The sequence below is a fragment of the Lupinus angustifolius genome, chromosome LG01 (genome assembly GCF_001865875.1).
Source record: "Lupinus angustifolius cultivar Tanjil chromosome LG01, LupAngTanjil_v1.0, whole genome shotgun sequence".
In the NCBI taxonomy this organism is placed as follows: domain Eukaryota; kingdom Viridiplantae; phylum Streptophyta; class Magnoliopsida; order Fabales; family Fabaceae; genus Lupinus; species Lupinus angustifolius.
Window position 1 is genome coordinate 8,559,062 of NC_032009.1, and position 18,615 is coordinate 8,577,676.

The 18,615-nt window shown below is 32.9% G+C and overlaps 1 protein-coding gene across 1 annotated transcript; it reads right to left on the reverse strand.

Moving 5' to 3' along the window:
* On the reverse strand, window positions 8,668–16,315 carry LOC109349127 (geranylgeranyl transferase type-2 subunit beta 1-like). The gene is made up of 10 exons (XM_019589827.1): window positions 16,185–16,315; window positions 15,858–15,920; window positions 15,206–15,356; window positions 14,833–14,949; window positions 14,088–14,154; window positions 13,852–14,000; window positions 9,925–10,058; window positions 9,737–9,835; window positions 9,541–9,616; window positions 8,668–8,778 (listed from the first exon to the last, which is right to left on the reverse strand). The coding sequence occupies exons 2-10, from the start codon at window positions 15,909–15,911 to the stop codon at window positions 8,684–8,686; spliced, it is 942 nt and encodes a 313-aa protein (XP_019445372.1). The 5' UTR covers window positions 15,912–15,920; window positions 16,185–16,315; the 3' UTR covers window positions 8,668–8,683.

Sequence of the window (18,615 nt, forward strand, 5' to 3'; positions counted from 1 at the left end):
TTAATCAAGTGGTGTAAAACAATATTGATTCTTCATGTAGATTCGAAAGTCAAATGTTCAATTCCTACAAATAAAACTTATTGAGATGAACAATTATACACGCCGAAATGGATTAATTCTATAACTACAAGGTATGAGCCTTGGTTATATCAAAAATATGGTATACCGTTGGAAAGAGATTACAGAACATTCTTATTTATGGGATTGGATGTTTTGTTTCCTACATAGTCCAGCTTAGAATTTAGTTATTCCCTTGTTTTGATGATTTTTTTACAGTTACATGATTTTTTTTGCGTAAATTTCGTAAAGGGAAACTGATTTGGAGAATGTTGTAGTTTTTTGTGATTTAATCTATTTGGAGTATGAGGAATAAGGTAATTTTCTAGGCGGACAACCTAGTTTTATCCAAATTATAGTTTTGATTCAGATTAGATCTTCACACTCTAGTTCTCGATAAATGTTGCTTATAACTTTTACTCTTTTGCATAATGGTGCATTGATCCTCTTGCTTGTATTGACATTTCTTATAACCTGTAATGGGTTGGCACCCCTTCTGCCATTTTTAATATATTTGCTTATAAAATAAACATCTAAGTATACCCTGAGACGCTATAATTTTCATATCAAAGCAAAACATGGTGTCAAAAAAGTTTTAATACCTATACTTACTATTGATGCAATTTTATCTCCATTGAATCTTTGTTCTCATAAGTATGGTTTCATCTTAAAAACAATTGAGAACTAATAAGTATTTAAATATGCTTAGAATAATGAAACAAACAATATGAGACTTACTTTTCAACACGTAGTTCACTTGGGTATTTGGTTCGTCACTTTTTACATAAATTTTATGAAATCTTTTTTATGATGAAACCAATACATGGTATAGTAAATGAAATAAATATGGAACTATGATTTCACACATAATTCTATTAGTAGTGCGTGTTATGTGGGATAAATAAGATAATTATGTAACTATGACTTCACTTCATATTCATTCCAATTGTATATGGGCTTATCAAAATAGCGCCAGGACTCCAATGAAATCTTTCCCCCATGTTTGAGTTGCATGTGCTTGTAATCTGTGTCATTGCCTTTTTCTGTCAATGTTTCCTCATCCTCATGCACTTGGACCTCCCTGTATTTCATAAGTGTTGTTGAGTAGTAAGTACTCTCCTTATAAATCTTTGTTTGAAATAAATAATCAATGCCTAAAGTTTAGTCAAATTTGAATTTTGGTTCCTTTTTTCTTCAAGATTTTATGGATTTTAGTCTCTAACTTTTTATTCATTTGGATCTTGAAAACTGTTAGGGTCTGTTTGCGAGTTGATTTTTGGAGGGAAAAGAAAGGTTTGGAAGTCATTTTACAAATGCATTTCATAGCACCCAAGTCTTTTCCTTCCCTCATTTACCCTCCAAAAACCAATTCCAAACAGACCCTTAAAGTATTGGTTACTGATGGTAAGATATCATTGGTCCTAGCCTAGTAGGAGACAAAATCAAATGAGCAACATTATATGAACCTATATCCAAATAAAATATTATAGGGATTCTAGACTAATTTATTTTTCCGTTTTCAACTATATATTTTTGTGTCTGAACCAAACCTTAATTAGATTAAACATTTCCTTGTTCACATTATTAATTAATCTCTGAGAGACAATTTAGTTTATAGAACTACTAGACATTAAGCATGTGTAGATGGATTCAAACCCCGACAACAATGAGAAGAGCACTCATGTCCAAAAACAAATTCAAATTTGTAAATGGAGCAATAACAACACTAGAAGAATCAGATCAACTGTTTGATGCATGGAAAAGATGCAATAACATGGTGGTGTCATGGATAACAAGATCATTAAGCCAACAAATAGCCTAAGGTATCATCTACATAGATAATGCACAAGAACTTTGGCATGATCTCATAGAAAGATTCTCTAAATGTGACCATTTCAGAACTTCTAATTTACTCCAAGAAATACATTTTGTGAAGTAGAAAGATAGGAATGTCTCTACATATTTCAATGATCTTAAGAACCTACGGGAGGAACTTGATTCCTTAAGGTTAATACCTACATGTGTGTGTCAAAATAAATATACATGTGATTTCTTGTAAACTATTAAATGTCATAAGGATTCAGAGTATGTCATATATATATGTTAAAATGGCTCAGTGACCAATACAACACAATAAAGACTCAAATACTTCTAGTGGAGCCCTTACCACCCATCAACAAGAAAGACAACAAGAAGGGTCCATCTATGGAGAAAACAAAAGTATAATAAACAATATGAGTTCTGATCAATATTGGAGACCACATTTCAATAGAAACATTGGAGAGTCAACTCTAGCTTCAACAACAATAGAGAAACAAGAAGATTTCAGGGTAATAGAGGGATAAACACAAAGAACAAAGGATATACATCTCCCAACAATAAGGCGTGCACCTTCTTTGGAAAGGAAGGACACACCATATAAATGTTAGTTTAATCATGGCTTTCCATCCAACTTTAAGTTCAAATCATAGGCAGTCAACATGATCAACAATGTTCATTCTGAACAATCCAATATGATTAACCAAGCAGGCGCTGAAAATAAGGAACTTCCCAACATTGGGCAGCAAATACAACATGTTCAATTAAGCATCGACCGTGAACATGTGGTCAATCAATTAGGACAGGATCATACTAGCACTGACAATGTTCCTATATTAGGTACTTCCTTCATTAATCAACTATGAATCACAAATAGTGGTGCTATAGACTATAAGACCATAAAACTCATACTTGTGAAATTACCTAACAATATCACCATTATAACTAAACAGTATAGAACGGTTACCCTTTTTGATCATATAGTATTGCATAATGTACTATACATTCTAGGTTTTAAATACAATTTACTTTTTGTTCACAAACTTGCATGTTTCTTCCAATGCAAGTTTGTTTTCGATGGGACCTCTTGTCTTATCTAGGATATGACTACCTCGAGGATGATTGGTCATGCTAAAATCTAGAACAATCTTTACATACTAACCAAATATGATCAACCAAATGATATATCACATATTGTTGGTTCTTTATAAAGACAAACAAATTCTTCTTTTGATCTGGCATTTTAAATTAGGTCATCTCTCAAACAAGGTTCTTAGAAATATATGCAAATATTTCCCTTATGTGAAGTTTGATATTAACAAAATTTGTGATTTCTATCATTTAAGGAAGTAGCATAGACTGTCATTTCCAAATAGCATACACACACCACACATGTTTTTTAGTTAGTTCACATGGACATTTGGGCCCCCCTTCATATCCCAACCATCCATAATCATAAATATTTTCTCACCATTATTGATGACCATACTAGGGATACATGAATTTATCTTATGAATAACAAAAGTAATACTCGACAATTAATTCATGATTTTGTCCAAATGGCTTCTACTTAGTTTGCTTGCAAAATTAAAGCTATTAGGACCGATAATGGTAAGGAATTCATCATGCATGAATTTTACTCAAAATTAGGCATTATTCATCAGACTTCCTATGTAGAAACACCACAACAAAACTCTATGGTTGAAAGAAAACACATGCATATACTCAACACAACAATAACTCTTCTCTTCCACTATCACTTACCTCATTGTTTATGGAGATATGTTGTGCATCATGTTGTGTATCTTATTAATAGATTAAAATCCCCTTACGAAACATTGTTTGGCAAGCAACCCACCCTCAATCACTTAAAATTTTTTGGCAGCTTATGTTTTGCCTCAACCCTCACTACTTACAGAAATAAATTAGATCCTAAAGCCACAAAATGCTTGTTCTTAGGATACCAAACAGGGACTAAGAGATATATTATCTATAACTTGTTAAATAAAAACATATTCATCTCACGAAATGTGGTTTGTTATGAATACATTTTCCCTTACTTACTTAGCTCCATTCCTTTTCCTATGCCTACTGAAAACAACACTACTTCTATCCCCTTCTTAGGCATCCTTCCAATTCCACAACCCATCCATTCCCCAACCACCACTCCATCTCACCTTTCATCTTAACATCCTACATCTTTACACCCCAACACAATTCCAACCAAGCCTCAAAACCTTGTCCCAACTCCACCCTATGCCCCTCCTATTAAGAGATCTCAAAGGCATAGTTACCCACCAACATACTTGAGAAATTTTCATTGTAATCTCCTCACTAAATGCCTTGTTCCTTTGGGCCCTACCATAAAACACCCCCTACACAATGTCATCTCTTACAAATCTTTGTCACCAACACATATGACTCATAGCATTATTATCTCCACTCACCTTGAACCTAAAACCTATAACCAAGCTATTACTTCCCTATATTGGGTCCAAGCCATGACCAATAAACTTGAAGTCTTGGAATACAATAATGCATGGATCCTTGCCCCCTACCACCAGATAAAAGAGCAATTGATTCCAAATGAGATTATAAGCTCAAATACAATTATGATGGCAGCACAGAGAGGCACAAAGTAAGACTTGTTTGCCGAAGGATATAGTCAAATTAAGGGATTGGATTACTATGATACCTTTGATCTTGAGGTTAAACTCACCAGAGTAAGGCTTCTGTTGGCTTTAGTAACTAACCAAGGTTGATCTTTACAACAACTTGATGTAAACAATGCCTTTTTGCATGGTGATTTGGATGAAGAAGTTTATATGTTATTACCTCAAGGTATCCATTGTTATGTTCCCAATCTTGTTTGCAAATTAAACAAATTAATATGTGGTTTAAAACAAGCTAGTAGGCAATGGTTTGTGAAACTATCCATTGCCTTACTTTCCTTGGGATACACTCAATCTCAATATGACCATTCATTTTTTACTAAATGTTTTGGTTCACACTTTACTGCCTTATTGATTTATGTTGATGACTTAATTCTAGCTGGCAATGACAATATTGAAAATTAATTTGTTAAACAACATCTTGATAAACATTTTAAGATTAAAGATCTTGGGGTGTTAAGATATTTCCTTGGTCTTGAAGTGGCAAGAACAAAAAATGGCATTAGCTTGTGACAAAGGAAATATGTTTTGGATTTTCTATTGGATACAGGTTTCTTATCTTCAAAACCTGAACCTACACCTATGGTAAATAACACTCATTTATCTCAATCTGACAACAACTCTTTTCATGATCTTATGCTTTATAGACAACTTGTTGGCAGATTGCTTTATTTAACTAACACTCGTATAGATTTGAGTTTTTCTATTAAAAAACTTAGCCAATTCATGGCTGCACTAACAATGAATCATTACAGGGCAATCACCAGAGTTCTTCAATACATCAAAGGTAGCCCTAGTTAAGATTTGTTCTACCCTTCTAATTCTGCAATTCATATCAAGGGCTTTAGTGACTCATATTGGGCCACATGTCCTAATACTAGAAGATCCATCTCTAGATATTGCATGTTCTTAGGTGATGCCTTGGTTTCTTGGAAATCTAAGAAGCAAAATACACTATCAAGATCTTCCTTTGAGGCTAAATATTGTGTATTAGCCATAACTTCTTGTGAGGTGCAATGAATAACTTATCTTTTATCTGATTTTCATATTAACTTTATACAACCAGCTTTACTTTATTGTGACAATGATGCAACAAGGCATATTGTTGCAAATCTCGTATTTCATGAAAGATCGAAACACGTAAAAATTGATTGTCATGTTACTAGAGAAAGACTATAGAGTAAGTACTAAACAACAAACTGGGGATATTTTAATTAAGGCATTGGAACCTTCACTGTTTAGTCATCTCCTTACCAAGTTGGGAGTAATTAACATCTACTCTCCAACTTGAGGGGGATATTGAATTATAACACATGCCTTATTTTCAAGCAGGTATCAGGAAATGATGCACCAAGCTTGGCCTTAATTAGCTATCTCGTCCAGACCAAGTGATCAGGCTAGATATGTCATCGCCCAAGTCAAAAGCTTCAACTAGTGCACATTGATGCACCTCATTGCCTAGGCCATATGCCTATTGATGTGCTACATTGGCTAGGATAGTTATGTACATGATGCGCCACCATGGGCCATATCTCCTCGGTCAGATCAGACCAGATGCTCCACAATTGATGCACTCTTAATCTGGCCATATCTCCTCGGTCAGCCTCACTACAATGGCCTCACTACGATGTCAATACATTACCTTTTCTGTTTTCATCATAAAATGATTGTTGTAGTAGACTCTTATTATTCATTTTAAACGTGCCTTTATTATTTTAAGCACATGTTTTTCATTAGGTTAGGATTAGTTATAGTTGGTTAGTTTACTTGCATAGCAAGATATCTTCATATGCCTTGTCTGTAAGATGTAAGGGTTGAGTTGAAAATAAATATTTATCACATAGGATGAATGGATATCTTGGTTATAGAAGAAAAAAAAGTTACACGTAGAAATTAGAAAAGATTTAAAGGGTTTTCATGGTGTTTAATCTGTCTTATGCACGTGCAGACAAGCCTAATTCTATTAATTCAGCAAGAGACGATGGGCAAATACAAGATGTTATTCCACTATGCAGTCAAAAAGTACTTACAACAATAACAAAATTTTGTTATGCATTTTTCATCTTCTTAGGAACTGTGCAAATGGATTTCAAAATTATTAGCAGAACCGGATATTAGTCATGTCCCATTGAGGTTATTGAATTGGCTGCACCTTTATGTCTTTCCTTCACAACATTAGTTATCTTTTTTAAAAAAAAATCAAGTCATCACATGAAAGATCAAACCTATGATGTTCATGTTGTAGTGCTATCATAAACTGTATTTTCAACTACAGTAGTTGCTTCCATTTTCAATGAACTTAAAATCACAAACTCATAACTTTGTGACCACAACATGTATTACCATTATTGCCATGGGACAAAACAATGTAATAGATCTTCGTTCTATTAGTGTGTTGGCCAGCAATGTTAAGGACATTTATCATTTCAATATACTTGTTTTAGGTTGGGTTGCAGTACAAATTGAACTACATTTCATACATTAGGGTCTGCATTGGTTAAGAAGTTGAACCTCTTTTTACACGTCTCTTATTACAAGCACAACGCAGTAGGGTGTTTGTTTGGGATTATAAAAAATATTCCGGGGACTAAAATAACACATAAGTGTATTTGTTTTAATTTATAATAAACTTTTATGGGGAAAGTATACTCTCACATTTTAATACTTTCTCATTCTATGGAAGAGCTTGGGGATGTTTCATTCTCTTGTCTAAAAATTGCAACTTTCTCTGTTTCCATTGTCAACCAAATATATATTTTAATATAACTGAGAATGACATTCCTAGTAATATTATTGTCTAAAATAAATTTATACCCCTTAACAAATGCTTCCTAAGCTTATTTCATGTTAATGCACCTGAATAGTACAGAGGAATACAAAAATGCATGCTTGAGTAATTCACAAAAATACTCATAGTAAAAGCTTATGGGTGTGAGGAGTATCATTATGCTGAACCATGAATACATATATTTATAAATTTATTTTTTAATAATCTTTTTTAAATATTATGGTTTATTACTTGTGGTACTCTCAAAAGTATTTACTTACCTTGTTGGTAAGAAACTAATCTCTATCAAGATACGTGATTGTCTCTTTCAATAAATATTGTTCCTAGAAATTGAATCTTTGACCTTTTAGTTTTTTCTAAGAATATAAAAGTCTTACATCACTAGACCAACATCTTGTTGGTTTATGATTTATTACTTTAAAAATATATATAATATACCAACAAGGCATTGATATGAATCTTTCTCCATTATTATAGTTATGTTTTCTTTTTTCCGATGTACCCAAAAAAATGAGGTGTTGATTTTGTTGTATAAGGTCACATTGGATTCTCAAAATAATCAAAAAGATCTAAGATTCGATTATTAGTAACTACACTTGTTGGGGATAGTCACACATCCCAAAATGATTAATTTTTTACTCATATGATGAAGGGATACCATTAGTTATACAAAAATTTTTATATATAATCTATTTTATTATTATTTCACAATAAATTATTGTGATAAATTTATCATATTCACTTGAAAACTCGTTGGATATCCATAATATTCATTGTGGGAATAGGTAACCACAGTGTTAGTATGTTGATACGATTAACTTAGGATTTATTTGTAAATTTTAACTTAAGGATCTATTTGCAAATTTTAGTTTTTGAAGGGTAATAAAGAGAAAGGAAAGATCTGACACAATTGTGAAAACTTCCCTCTCCTATGTCCAGCGTGAATTCACTACCACCTTAGCTAAAACATTATCTTCAATACTAAATTAAGAAATATGAAAAACAAAATTAACACATAACATACAGTAAATAATGCTATCCAAATTGATGTAATTTCTGTTTAAAGGATGACTTTATTTTTATGCATTGGATAAATTCTTGTTTGATTCTGTAAAAGCACTAAGGATTGTTAAGAACAAAGTCACAGAGCAGTAAATGGCTACTATATATCAAATTATAATAATGGAATATAATACCACTTGGATGTCGTGTAATTTTATTTAGATGTTCGCTCAATGTTATAATCAAAGAAAAATAAACATAAACTGAGAATTACAAATCTATGATTTGTGAGTCAAAATCTAAGATTCTGTCATTATTAGACAACTTCCATTGAACTTGGAAGCTCTTATTTACTAAAGAAAATCCCATTTACAACATCAACAGGTAAAGCATAAGCTGGATCTATTGGTTTCACTCCTGGATATTCAAGAAGTGAAAGTCCTGCAACAATAAAGAAAATAACTTCAGCATGAGTTATGTGCTAACTGAACAAAAAGAATATGAAACACAACATACAAAACAACCACACTATCAAGAAAGGATAAATAAGGATGTCTCCCTATGTTACAACCCTATTCTTGGTTGCACTAAACTTGGCACTTGCTATGAGTTATGTGTGGCCAGCACTAAAAATGGGGAAAATGTGAGTGAGGAGAAGAATGAAAGGGCATAAGCGGGAGCATATAAGATATTGAAGTTTAGAACAACAGCAAGTATTGTGATTCACATATATGCTCGATTAAAATAGAAAAAGCATGTCATGTTATTTCTACGTATCAAGAGAAGAGAAGCATGCTGAACTAATATCAATGATCTTATCTAGACATAAGCAAAATGATTAAGAAAAGCTTAGAAATCAATGTTTTGTCAATGAACATGATTTATGATTTATGACATGACAGAGCATTATAACGTCATTCGATTCATGTAGCTGACCCAACCTGGTAGGATAAAGGTTTGGTTGTTGTTATCAGAACATGAGCTAGCAATGAAAATTCATTGGGATTCATTAAGAATGAAATTTTGTCTCTCTTTTCAAACAAGGTGAGTGAATGAAGTCCACATAATGGGTATCTAAATGCTTGAGAAAGAGAAAGAGGGGAGGTTCCAAAACCAACCATGGAAAACCCAGATGACAAGATTTTAGCACAATAATCGATAAATATTAAGGAGGAAAAGGGCAAAAAGATGAAGGTAAACTACCAGCAACCCCGAAGTATGTATGAAAGACATCCACAGCATCATCTGGCCTGTCTGAAATTCCACCATTTTCTGTGTCCTTACAGTTTCAACACAAATATTATCTCAGATAAACTAACCTCACAACAGTTATTTTTCCAAAAGAAGAAACAACAGCATGCTGGTTTTTGATGCTGAAATGATGTTCACCTAAACTAACCTGGCAGTCTAAGATAAACTTTATAAGCTTCTCCTTACTGATCCAATGGACCCTATCAATCATGATCAAGCTAGAAAGAACCCACCATGAGTAGCAGACCTGTGATGATCTAAAAGCTAGTAAGAGAACTCAGATAGACAATAGGAATACTTAAAACAATAAACCTAAAGTCGAAAAGAATCACTAACATCAGCGAGCTTCTCAGGACGCCCATTCAGGCCTCCAGATTTAACTTGTCGCTCACATAACCACCAGCCAAGCAGGTCCTTGTCAACAAGATCTAGCGACCCTGTTATAGCAAGGGCTCCCACACAGCAGAAAACTGACAATAGGAAAAACAATATCTTATAAGGACACTTAAAGTCCACAACACGTTTCATTCTATCATTTGAAATTAAGAGAAAATAAATATCAACGCCAAATCATTCACTGATTAAAATGTTTGTTTCATATATGTGTTCCTTGAGTGAATAGTGAATACAATACAATACCAAATATTTATTACTAATGACCGGCAACCGTAATATAGTTAACCAGTTAAAGGTAAGCCTTCTATAAGATAAAATATTACAAATTTGGGCTGCAGGACAAAAGCAACTGATTTGTTGATAATCTAGCTGTACTACACATGCCCTCCAATCTAGTTTTTCATAAGAGGGTAAAGGTATTTAAGTTGAATGCCATTTCATTAGAAGGAAAAACAAATTACTTTCTGGAGATATTGCTAATGGCTTTGCCCATAAAATATAGCAGACATTTACACTAGATCTCTCATAGAACATATAATACATATGCTCCAGCTTGACAGGGATGTTGAATAGTATCACCTGTCCGGTAGCTTTATGACAGCTGTACTCTCTTTGAAGATAGACTTGTACAATAAATACAAATAGTAACTGTACAGCCCCAACTCTACACTCTACAGTCTACCCAATTTCTTCATTTGAGTTTATTCTGCCACACATGTTTATTTGGGCTTCTGAGTTTAACAAGCACTAAATACTGACTAAATAATATTTTCAAAGAACATAATTTTCCCTGTCACTTTTCCTTTTCCTGAACATCTCAAATACACCTCAACATTTTCCCAGATAAACCCTACTCCATATCTTATCCTCAAATACCAGAAAAAACAATCAATTACTGAACCATGCAAAATGTGCGTGAAGTTGCTAAAATAGAGTTCCAAATTCTGGAATTAGGAAACCTAAATAAGCTGAGTAGCATTGGACAAACACTTGGAGAAGTGCTGACAATTATATAAACAACTACTAGCTAAGCTGTTTTTAGCTTTTGCAAAAGCTTATTTTTCATAAACTTTAACTTTTTGCTCCTGAAAATAAACCCAAAATAGATTATATGAATTTCAAAATTAGTTTTGATACGCTCATTCAAATGAAATTAAAATGCTTCATGTGCACTTATGCAGTAGATAAGACAATAATCAGAAAATAAGCTATTCCAAATGGGGCCTTAGATGTTAAAGGATTAGGGTGATGACTACAATATTCAATTTTTTGATCAGGGAATAGTAACTAAAAGTAAGATGACTTTTAGATATGATAGTTATTTCCCAGTATGCCCTAATCTCAATATTTAAACCAAAAGAAAAGTTCACTCAATGAAAATATCATCTTTGGCCCTCTTTTAAGGTGCTGCATAAGAGAGAATGGTTTCTTGCATCCATAACTTTAAAAAAAAACATAGTCAAACTATGCCCAGTGCAAGAAATAAACAACACAAACTATGAGGGGAATTAAATACACACATTGAGTAACATCAAGGAAGTAACATTTAAGTAAAGATCATGAATAATATCTTACATACTTTGTCCAGCATGAGATTCCCCGCCAGGTGTGCAACCAAAACCACCATCCATATTTTTGCAACTTATAATATACTTCACGGCCTTCTCGACATTGATTTTATCCAAGTGGTGTAATATTGATAGACAACAAATAGCAATATAGGAGAACCTAAAACAGATAATTCGGGAGTTTTTCATCAAAAAGACAGTGAGCTCATACATGCTCAATAATCAAAAAGGATCTTAGGGAAAATACCGCGTATCAATTTCACCCCATATATCCCCTGAAAAAGACCCGTCTTCATTTTGAAGACCGACAATATCTGACAAATATTAAAAAACACAAAATCCAGTATACTAATTGATAGAATACCAGTTTTGAACTGAATAATATTATTGATAAACACGTAAATTACACACAATACAGCAATAGATTTGCTATCCTAGAGACAAAAGTCTCTTCTGCACTGCAGATAGTATTCTCTATCCAAACTTACAAAATAAAAACACACATATCTCTTTTACACACCTGCAGACCATATTTCTAATAGCTAATATGTAACTTCGTAAAGCTGCCACATAGCATTTATTACAAAACAAACATATATTTTTCAGACAACATATTTTCCTAATATATACCTAATACAGAAGTGTCATGTCTCGTGACAATTATTTCTGTAGAATACGTAACTGCCCATTTAACTCTTGGTTCCTATCAATATAGTTTAATACTTAAATTTCACTCACTATTATAATTTTAGAAACTAATCTATCAAAATTCATAGCAAAAAAGAAGTGTAGAACTAATGAGCCATTTAAGCAAAACATCAAAGTAAGCATGATAGCCAACTAAAGCTACACATCCTGATAACCAAGCAGAAGTATAGCAGTTACAAATTATTTTTTTTTTCTTTGAAAAAATAACAAAGCATCTAGTGTTCCACAAAACAGTTGTGAATGCAGAACCTTCAAATTCATCCAAAATGCATGCCAAAGGATACAGTTTGTCACCTTATCTACATCAATGATGTCCAGCTTGTGAAAGAGAGCCAAGACCTGCACAGCACTTAGTGTATAGAGGAGGTGAGGGTCATGTCCAACATTTCCACCAAATCCCCCTGAATAACAACACATCTAATAAGATAAGAAATTATCAAAGTCACTAATATCTAAAATAATTCTATATGTGATGGCGAGTAGGGGTGGCAAAATGGGCTTGGCCCGACGGGTCAGCCCGTTCGGATAGGTGTTTTTAGAGAACATATAATACATATGCTCCAGCTTGACAGGGATGTTGAATAGTATCACCTGTCCGGTAGCTTTATGACAGCTGTACTCTCTTTGAAGATAGACTTGTACAATAAATACAAATAGTAACTGTACAGCCCCAACTCTACACTCTACAGTCTACCCAATTTCTTCATTTGAGTTTATTCTGCCACACATGTTTATTTGGGCTTCTGAGTTTAACAAGCACTAAATACTGACTAAATAATATTTTCAAAGAACATAATTTTCCCTGTCACTTTTCCTTTTCCTGAACATCTCAAATACACCTCAACATTTTCCCAGATAAACCCTACTCCATATCTTATCCTCAAATACCAGAAAAAACAATCAATTACTGAACCATGCAAAATGTGCGTGAAGTTGCTAAAATAGAGTTCCAAATTCTGGAATTAGGAAACCTAAATAAGCTGAGTAGCATTGGACAAACACTTGGAGAAGTGCTGACAATTATATAAACAACTACTAGCTAAGCTGTTTTTAGCTTTTGCAAAAGCTTATTTTTCATAAACTTTAACTTTTTGCTCCTGAAAATAAACCCAAAATAGATTATATGAATTTCAAAATTAGTTTTGATACGCTCATTCAAATGAAATTAAAATGCTTCATGTGCACTTATGCAGTAGATAAGACAATAATCAGAAAATAAGCTATTCCAAATGGGGCCTTAGATGTTAAAGGATTAGGGTGATGACTACAATATTCAATTTTTTGATCAGGGAATAGTAACTAAAAGTAAGATGACTTTTAGATATGATAGTTATTTCCCAGTATGCCCTAATCTCAATATTTAAACCAAAAGAAAAGTTCACTCAATGAAAATATCATCTTTGGCCCTCTTTTAAGGTGCTGCATAAGAGAGAATGGTTTCTTGCATCCATAACTTTAAAAAAAAACATAGTCAAACTATGCCCAGTGCAAGAAATAAACAACACAAACTATGAGGGGAATTAAATACACACATTGAGTAACATCAAGGAAGTAACATTTAAGTAAAGATCATGAATAATATCTTACATACTTTGTCCAGCATGAGATTCCCCGCCAGGTGTGCAACCAAAACCACCATCCATATTTTTGCAACTTATAATATACTTCACGGCCTTCTCGACATTGATTTTATCCAAGTGGTGTAATATTGATAGACAACAAATAGCAATATAGGAGAACCTAAAACAGATAATTCGGGAGTTTTTCATCAAAAAGACAGTGAGCTCATACATGCTCAATAATCAAAAAGGATCTTAGGGAAAATACCGCGTATCAATTTCACCCCATATATCCCCTGAAAAAGACCCGTCTTCATTTTGAAGACCGACAATATCTGACAAATATTAAAAAACACAAAATCCAGTATACTAATTGATAGAATACCAGTTTTGAACTGAATAATATTATTGATAAACACGTAAATTACACACAATACAGCAATAGATTTGCTATCCTAGAGACAAAAGTCTCTTCTGCACTGCAGATAGTATTCTCTATCCAAACTTACAAAATAAAAACACACATATCTCTTTTACACACCTGCAGACCATATTTCTAATAGCTAATATGTAACTTCGTAAAGCTGCCACATAGCATTTATTACAAAACAAACATATATTTTTCAGACAACATATTTTCCTAATATATACCTAATACAGAAGTGTCATGTCTCGTGACAATTATTTCTGTAGAATACGTAACTGCCCATTTAACTCTTGGTTCCTATCAATATAGTTTAATACTTAAATTTCACTCACTATTATAATTTTAGAAACTAATCTATCAAAATTCATAGCAAAAAAGAAGTGTAGAACTAATGAGCCATTTAAGCAAAACATCAAAGTAAGCATGATAGCCAACTAAAGCTACACATCCTGATAACCAAGCAGAAGTATAGCAGTTACAAATTATTTTTTTTTTCTTTGAAAAAATAACAAAGCATCTAGTGTTCCACAAAACAGTTGTGAATGCAGAACCTTCAAATTCATCCAAAATGCATGCCAAAGGATACAGTTTGTCACCTTATCTACATCAATGATGTCCAGCTTGTGAAAGAGAGCCAAGACCTGCACAGCACTTAGTGTATAGAGGAGGTGAGGGTCATGTCCAACATTTCCACCAAATCCCCCTGAATAACAACACATCTAATAAGATAAGAAATTATCAAAGTCACTAATATCTAAAATAATTCTATATGTGATGGCGAGTAGGGGTGGCAAAATGGGCTTGGCCCGACGGGTCAGCCCGTTCGGATAGGTGTTTTTAGCGGGCTGAGGGTTTTAGCCCAAAAGCCCGTATTCAACCCGTTTTGGAAGCCCGTTTTTAGCGGGCTGGCCCATATTGCCACCCCTAATGGCGAGGGAACAAATAAAAGAGTGAGCAACCTGATTCATGCTGACAACTCAACACCCATGAAACAACCTCATCAACATCCACAGTGTTAAGCTTTCCCATAAGATCTAGAGCAGTCAGTCCCCAGTATGCCCCATTCATTCTTAGATGCTCCATTACCACAGACTCAAAATCATCTTTCCTCTGGAAACCCAAAAAGAAAAACAAAGCAAAACTAAAGACACCCAACTTTAAGGGGTGTTCTGGAAACCTTAAAGAGAGCTTACTCAGGCTTACGAGTATAGTTTGTGAAAATAAACTTACTAAAGTAGCTTACAAAAACAGTTTATGACTACAGAATACAGTAATCTCTTACTATCTTATTTCAATAAGCTTATCATAGAATCTTGTGTTCTGTTTACCTTACTTCAAAAAAACTTAATTGAATGAGTGTTTAGTTAGGTTGTTTAGCAAAAAAACACTGTTAAGCATGAAAGTAGGTAGCTTTAGATAGAGTGTTAGAACAGAAAGTAACAGGAAGATTAAAAGGTGAGACATTGTGATTCCAATAAAAGATGGAACCAATTCAACCAAAGATGAGAACATATAAGGCTTAATTCCATTATATGCATCAAAGATGATCTCTTCTTATTTTTACCCTTTCAGGTGAAAAGAAAGAAAAAATGTATAAAAAGGGAAACACACCTTTTCAACTGATAATATATATCGAACATGTTTCTCAGTAACCAGATCTCCCATCTCGTGAAACTGTACCAACAATAACAAAATTACAATTAATTGAAACAGTTTACAACCAATAAACTAAGATTACGTACCAAACTAAAGCATTGTCATTTAATCAAACAAGTTGTGGTCAACCAACTAGAAATGTACTAAGAAGACACGTGTGATTAAATGTCAATTGAGCAGAATGAATTTAAGTAAGAGTGGAATCATTGATTTTGATTAGAACATTATAAGGTTTTCGTGATTTCATTGTTCAGATTTAGGGTTTAGAAGTTAGCTAGTTACCTCTGTGTGCAGGAAGGTGCCTCTGTTTTTTGAGGTTTGTTGCTTTCTACTTTTCAATCATTTGTCTCTTCTCGGAGGAAAAGAAAAAAATGTTTCAACACTTTAGTTTCCAAATAAGTTTCCTTCCAAAAAATTTTAAAGGTTTTTCTCTACCTTACCATTATTAGGACCGGAAAACGAGACAAACTCATTTAAATAAGATGTCACTTTGTTACACCTAATAATGATTTGTTTGGCTTAGAAATTGAATTCCATTTCAAAACTAGATATGTTTCCTGCTTGAATTTGGTTGGATTGAAATTAGAGAAAAGTCCACTTTAACTATTTACCTTGAATTATTTTGATTCATTAAGAGATTGTGAAATGTTTAGCTCAATTCATTAGTTCGTTTGATTCAGTTTATTAACTTATGATTATTTATTTAATATATAAAATTAAATATTTTTACATGTTTATTTATAATATAATTGAGTTTAAATTTTACTCGTTTGGTTCTTGAATTAAGTTTATCAAGCTAAATAATGAATCAAGTTTTGAACGAAAGTCAAGTTGATTCAATTTGCTGTTAGTTATAGGTTTAAGTAATATTTCACTCCCTTTCTAGTAAAGTGAGTATCTAAAATGATAACTCGGATAGGTACAATAGAAAAGTGATACGATATTATTGAACATCGCTAATATTGAATATTGATAGTTGGTTAGAGCTCTCAAAAGAGAGGAGGCTATTATCAAAGTCTATTACCAAAAACTCAATGAATTACTCGTTCTCCACCTAATGGGTTAATATTTTGAATTAAATTCTATTATGCTTATGTTTTCAAGTCTTAACACATATTGCCATAACATAGGTCAATCAAATATTTTGTTAGTTCTTCACAATTTCACTATTTTATTTGTCCTCATATTTTTAACTCTAAGTCTTAACGCATAATAATTGATAGTTAGCTATTAATAATAATTGTTGGGGTTTATCTTGTGTTTTTCCCAAAAAAATATCTTAAATGTGTTTTTTATTTTGTTTAAAAGAAAATTAGGTTATTATCATCTCCATTTTAAAAAATAAAAGTTTGGGTGAATGGGGCTAATCAATGTAAGAGTGAGTATTGACTAGGTAAGGTTTGTCATTTACCCGATCCTAAATGTTAGTAAATTCATTTTTATGAACCCAAATCTAGCTCTATACCTGAAGCTAACATGACTCTAAATGTCTATCAAGGTGAACCCAAACTCAACTCTAAAACTGATTAAATATAATGTGTACCTTTTTAGACAAAGTCATCTCAACATTTTACTTATAATATTAGTATGGATATGTAATTCGACATATTAAATAATATATATTGTTAATAATGCATATATAATGAAAAACCAGTGAATCAATGATACTTTGGATTAAAGAAATGTCGTTACTATATACACAATTGAATACATAAATATACAAACATGATGAACGAGTGCCCTTAGGACTGGGTCACGTCACATTTATCACTTAACTGACCCTAAATATTGTATGGATCTAATTTTTGAAACCGAAGTCGACCTAGACCCGACGAGACCCATCCTTATTTGGATCCAATCATGATTGGGCCAAACCGAGTGAACGGGTAGGGTCGGATTCAACTCACCCTACATCAAAGTGAATGAGGCTTCATGTTTCATTAGCGAAGTATTTAACTAGCGTTGAACTCTTAACTTTGAGCAAAATTCTTGCCAATTAGATTAACCTTGGTTGGACGTTAGGGATGAGCATGAGTCGGACTAGGTCGGGTAAGATTTGTCCCTTACTCGATCATAAATATTGATAAAGTCATTTTTTAAACTCAGGTCCGACCCTAGAGTCGAAACTAACTCGACCCTAAATATCGATTGAGTCATCCTTTGAACCCAACAGTAAATCCGATTAAATATAATGAACACTTTTAGATAAAATATTCTCAATATTATTTATTATTATGAATATGTAATTTGACATATGAAATCATATGTGTCTATATATTGTTATTATATATGATACAAAAATAGAGAATCAATGATACTTTTTAACCAAAGATATGCTATTACTTTGTACATAATTGAACAGAGACACATACAAAACATGATGAGTAAGTAACATGAGACGAATCATGTTTGTCCCTTACCCAACCCTAAATATTGACTGAATCTAGTTTTTAAATTCAAATAGACTCAACCATATTTGAGTTCATTCTTGATCGAGCCTAATCGAATGAGCGGGTAGAGTCATGTCCTACTTAATTGACGAGATAATCATCTCATACTACAAGATTACTTATAAAATAATTTAATTTGATATTTTTTCCATTAAACATTTGCAAAATAACTTCAAAATTAAAAAGTATATGTTTGATCATGTTATAGGTTCTGTAAATCTGTAATGTTTACTATGCATAAGTTGAATTAGTTTATATTATAT

Coding starts and splice junctions, on each gene's coding strand:
- LOC109349127 (XM_019589827.1), bottom strand. CDS start 15,911: ATGGGAGATCTGGTTACTGAGAAACATGTTCGATATATATTATCAGTT. Junction 14,950..15,205: donor GAGTTGTCAGCATGAATCAG/GTTGCTCACTCT, acceptor GTTGTTATTCAG/GGGGATTTGGTGGAAATGTT. Junction 9,617..9,736: donor AGTTTATCTTAGACTGCCAG/GTTAGTTTAGGT, acceptor TGAAACTGTAAG/GACACAGAAAATGGTGGAAT.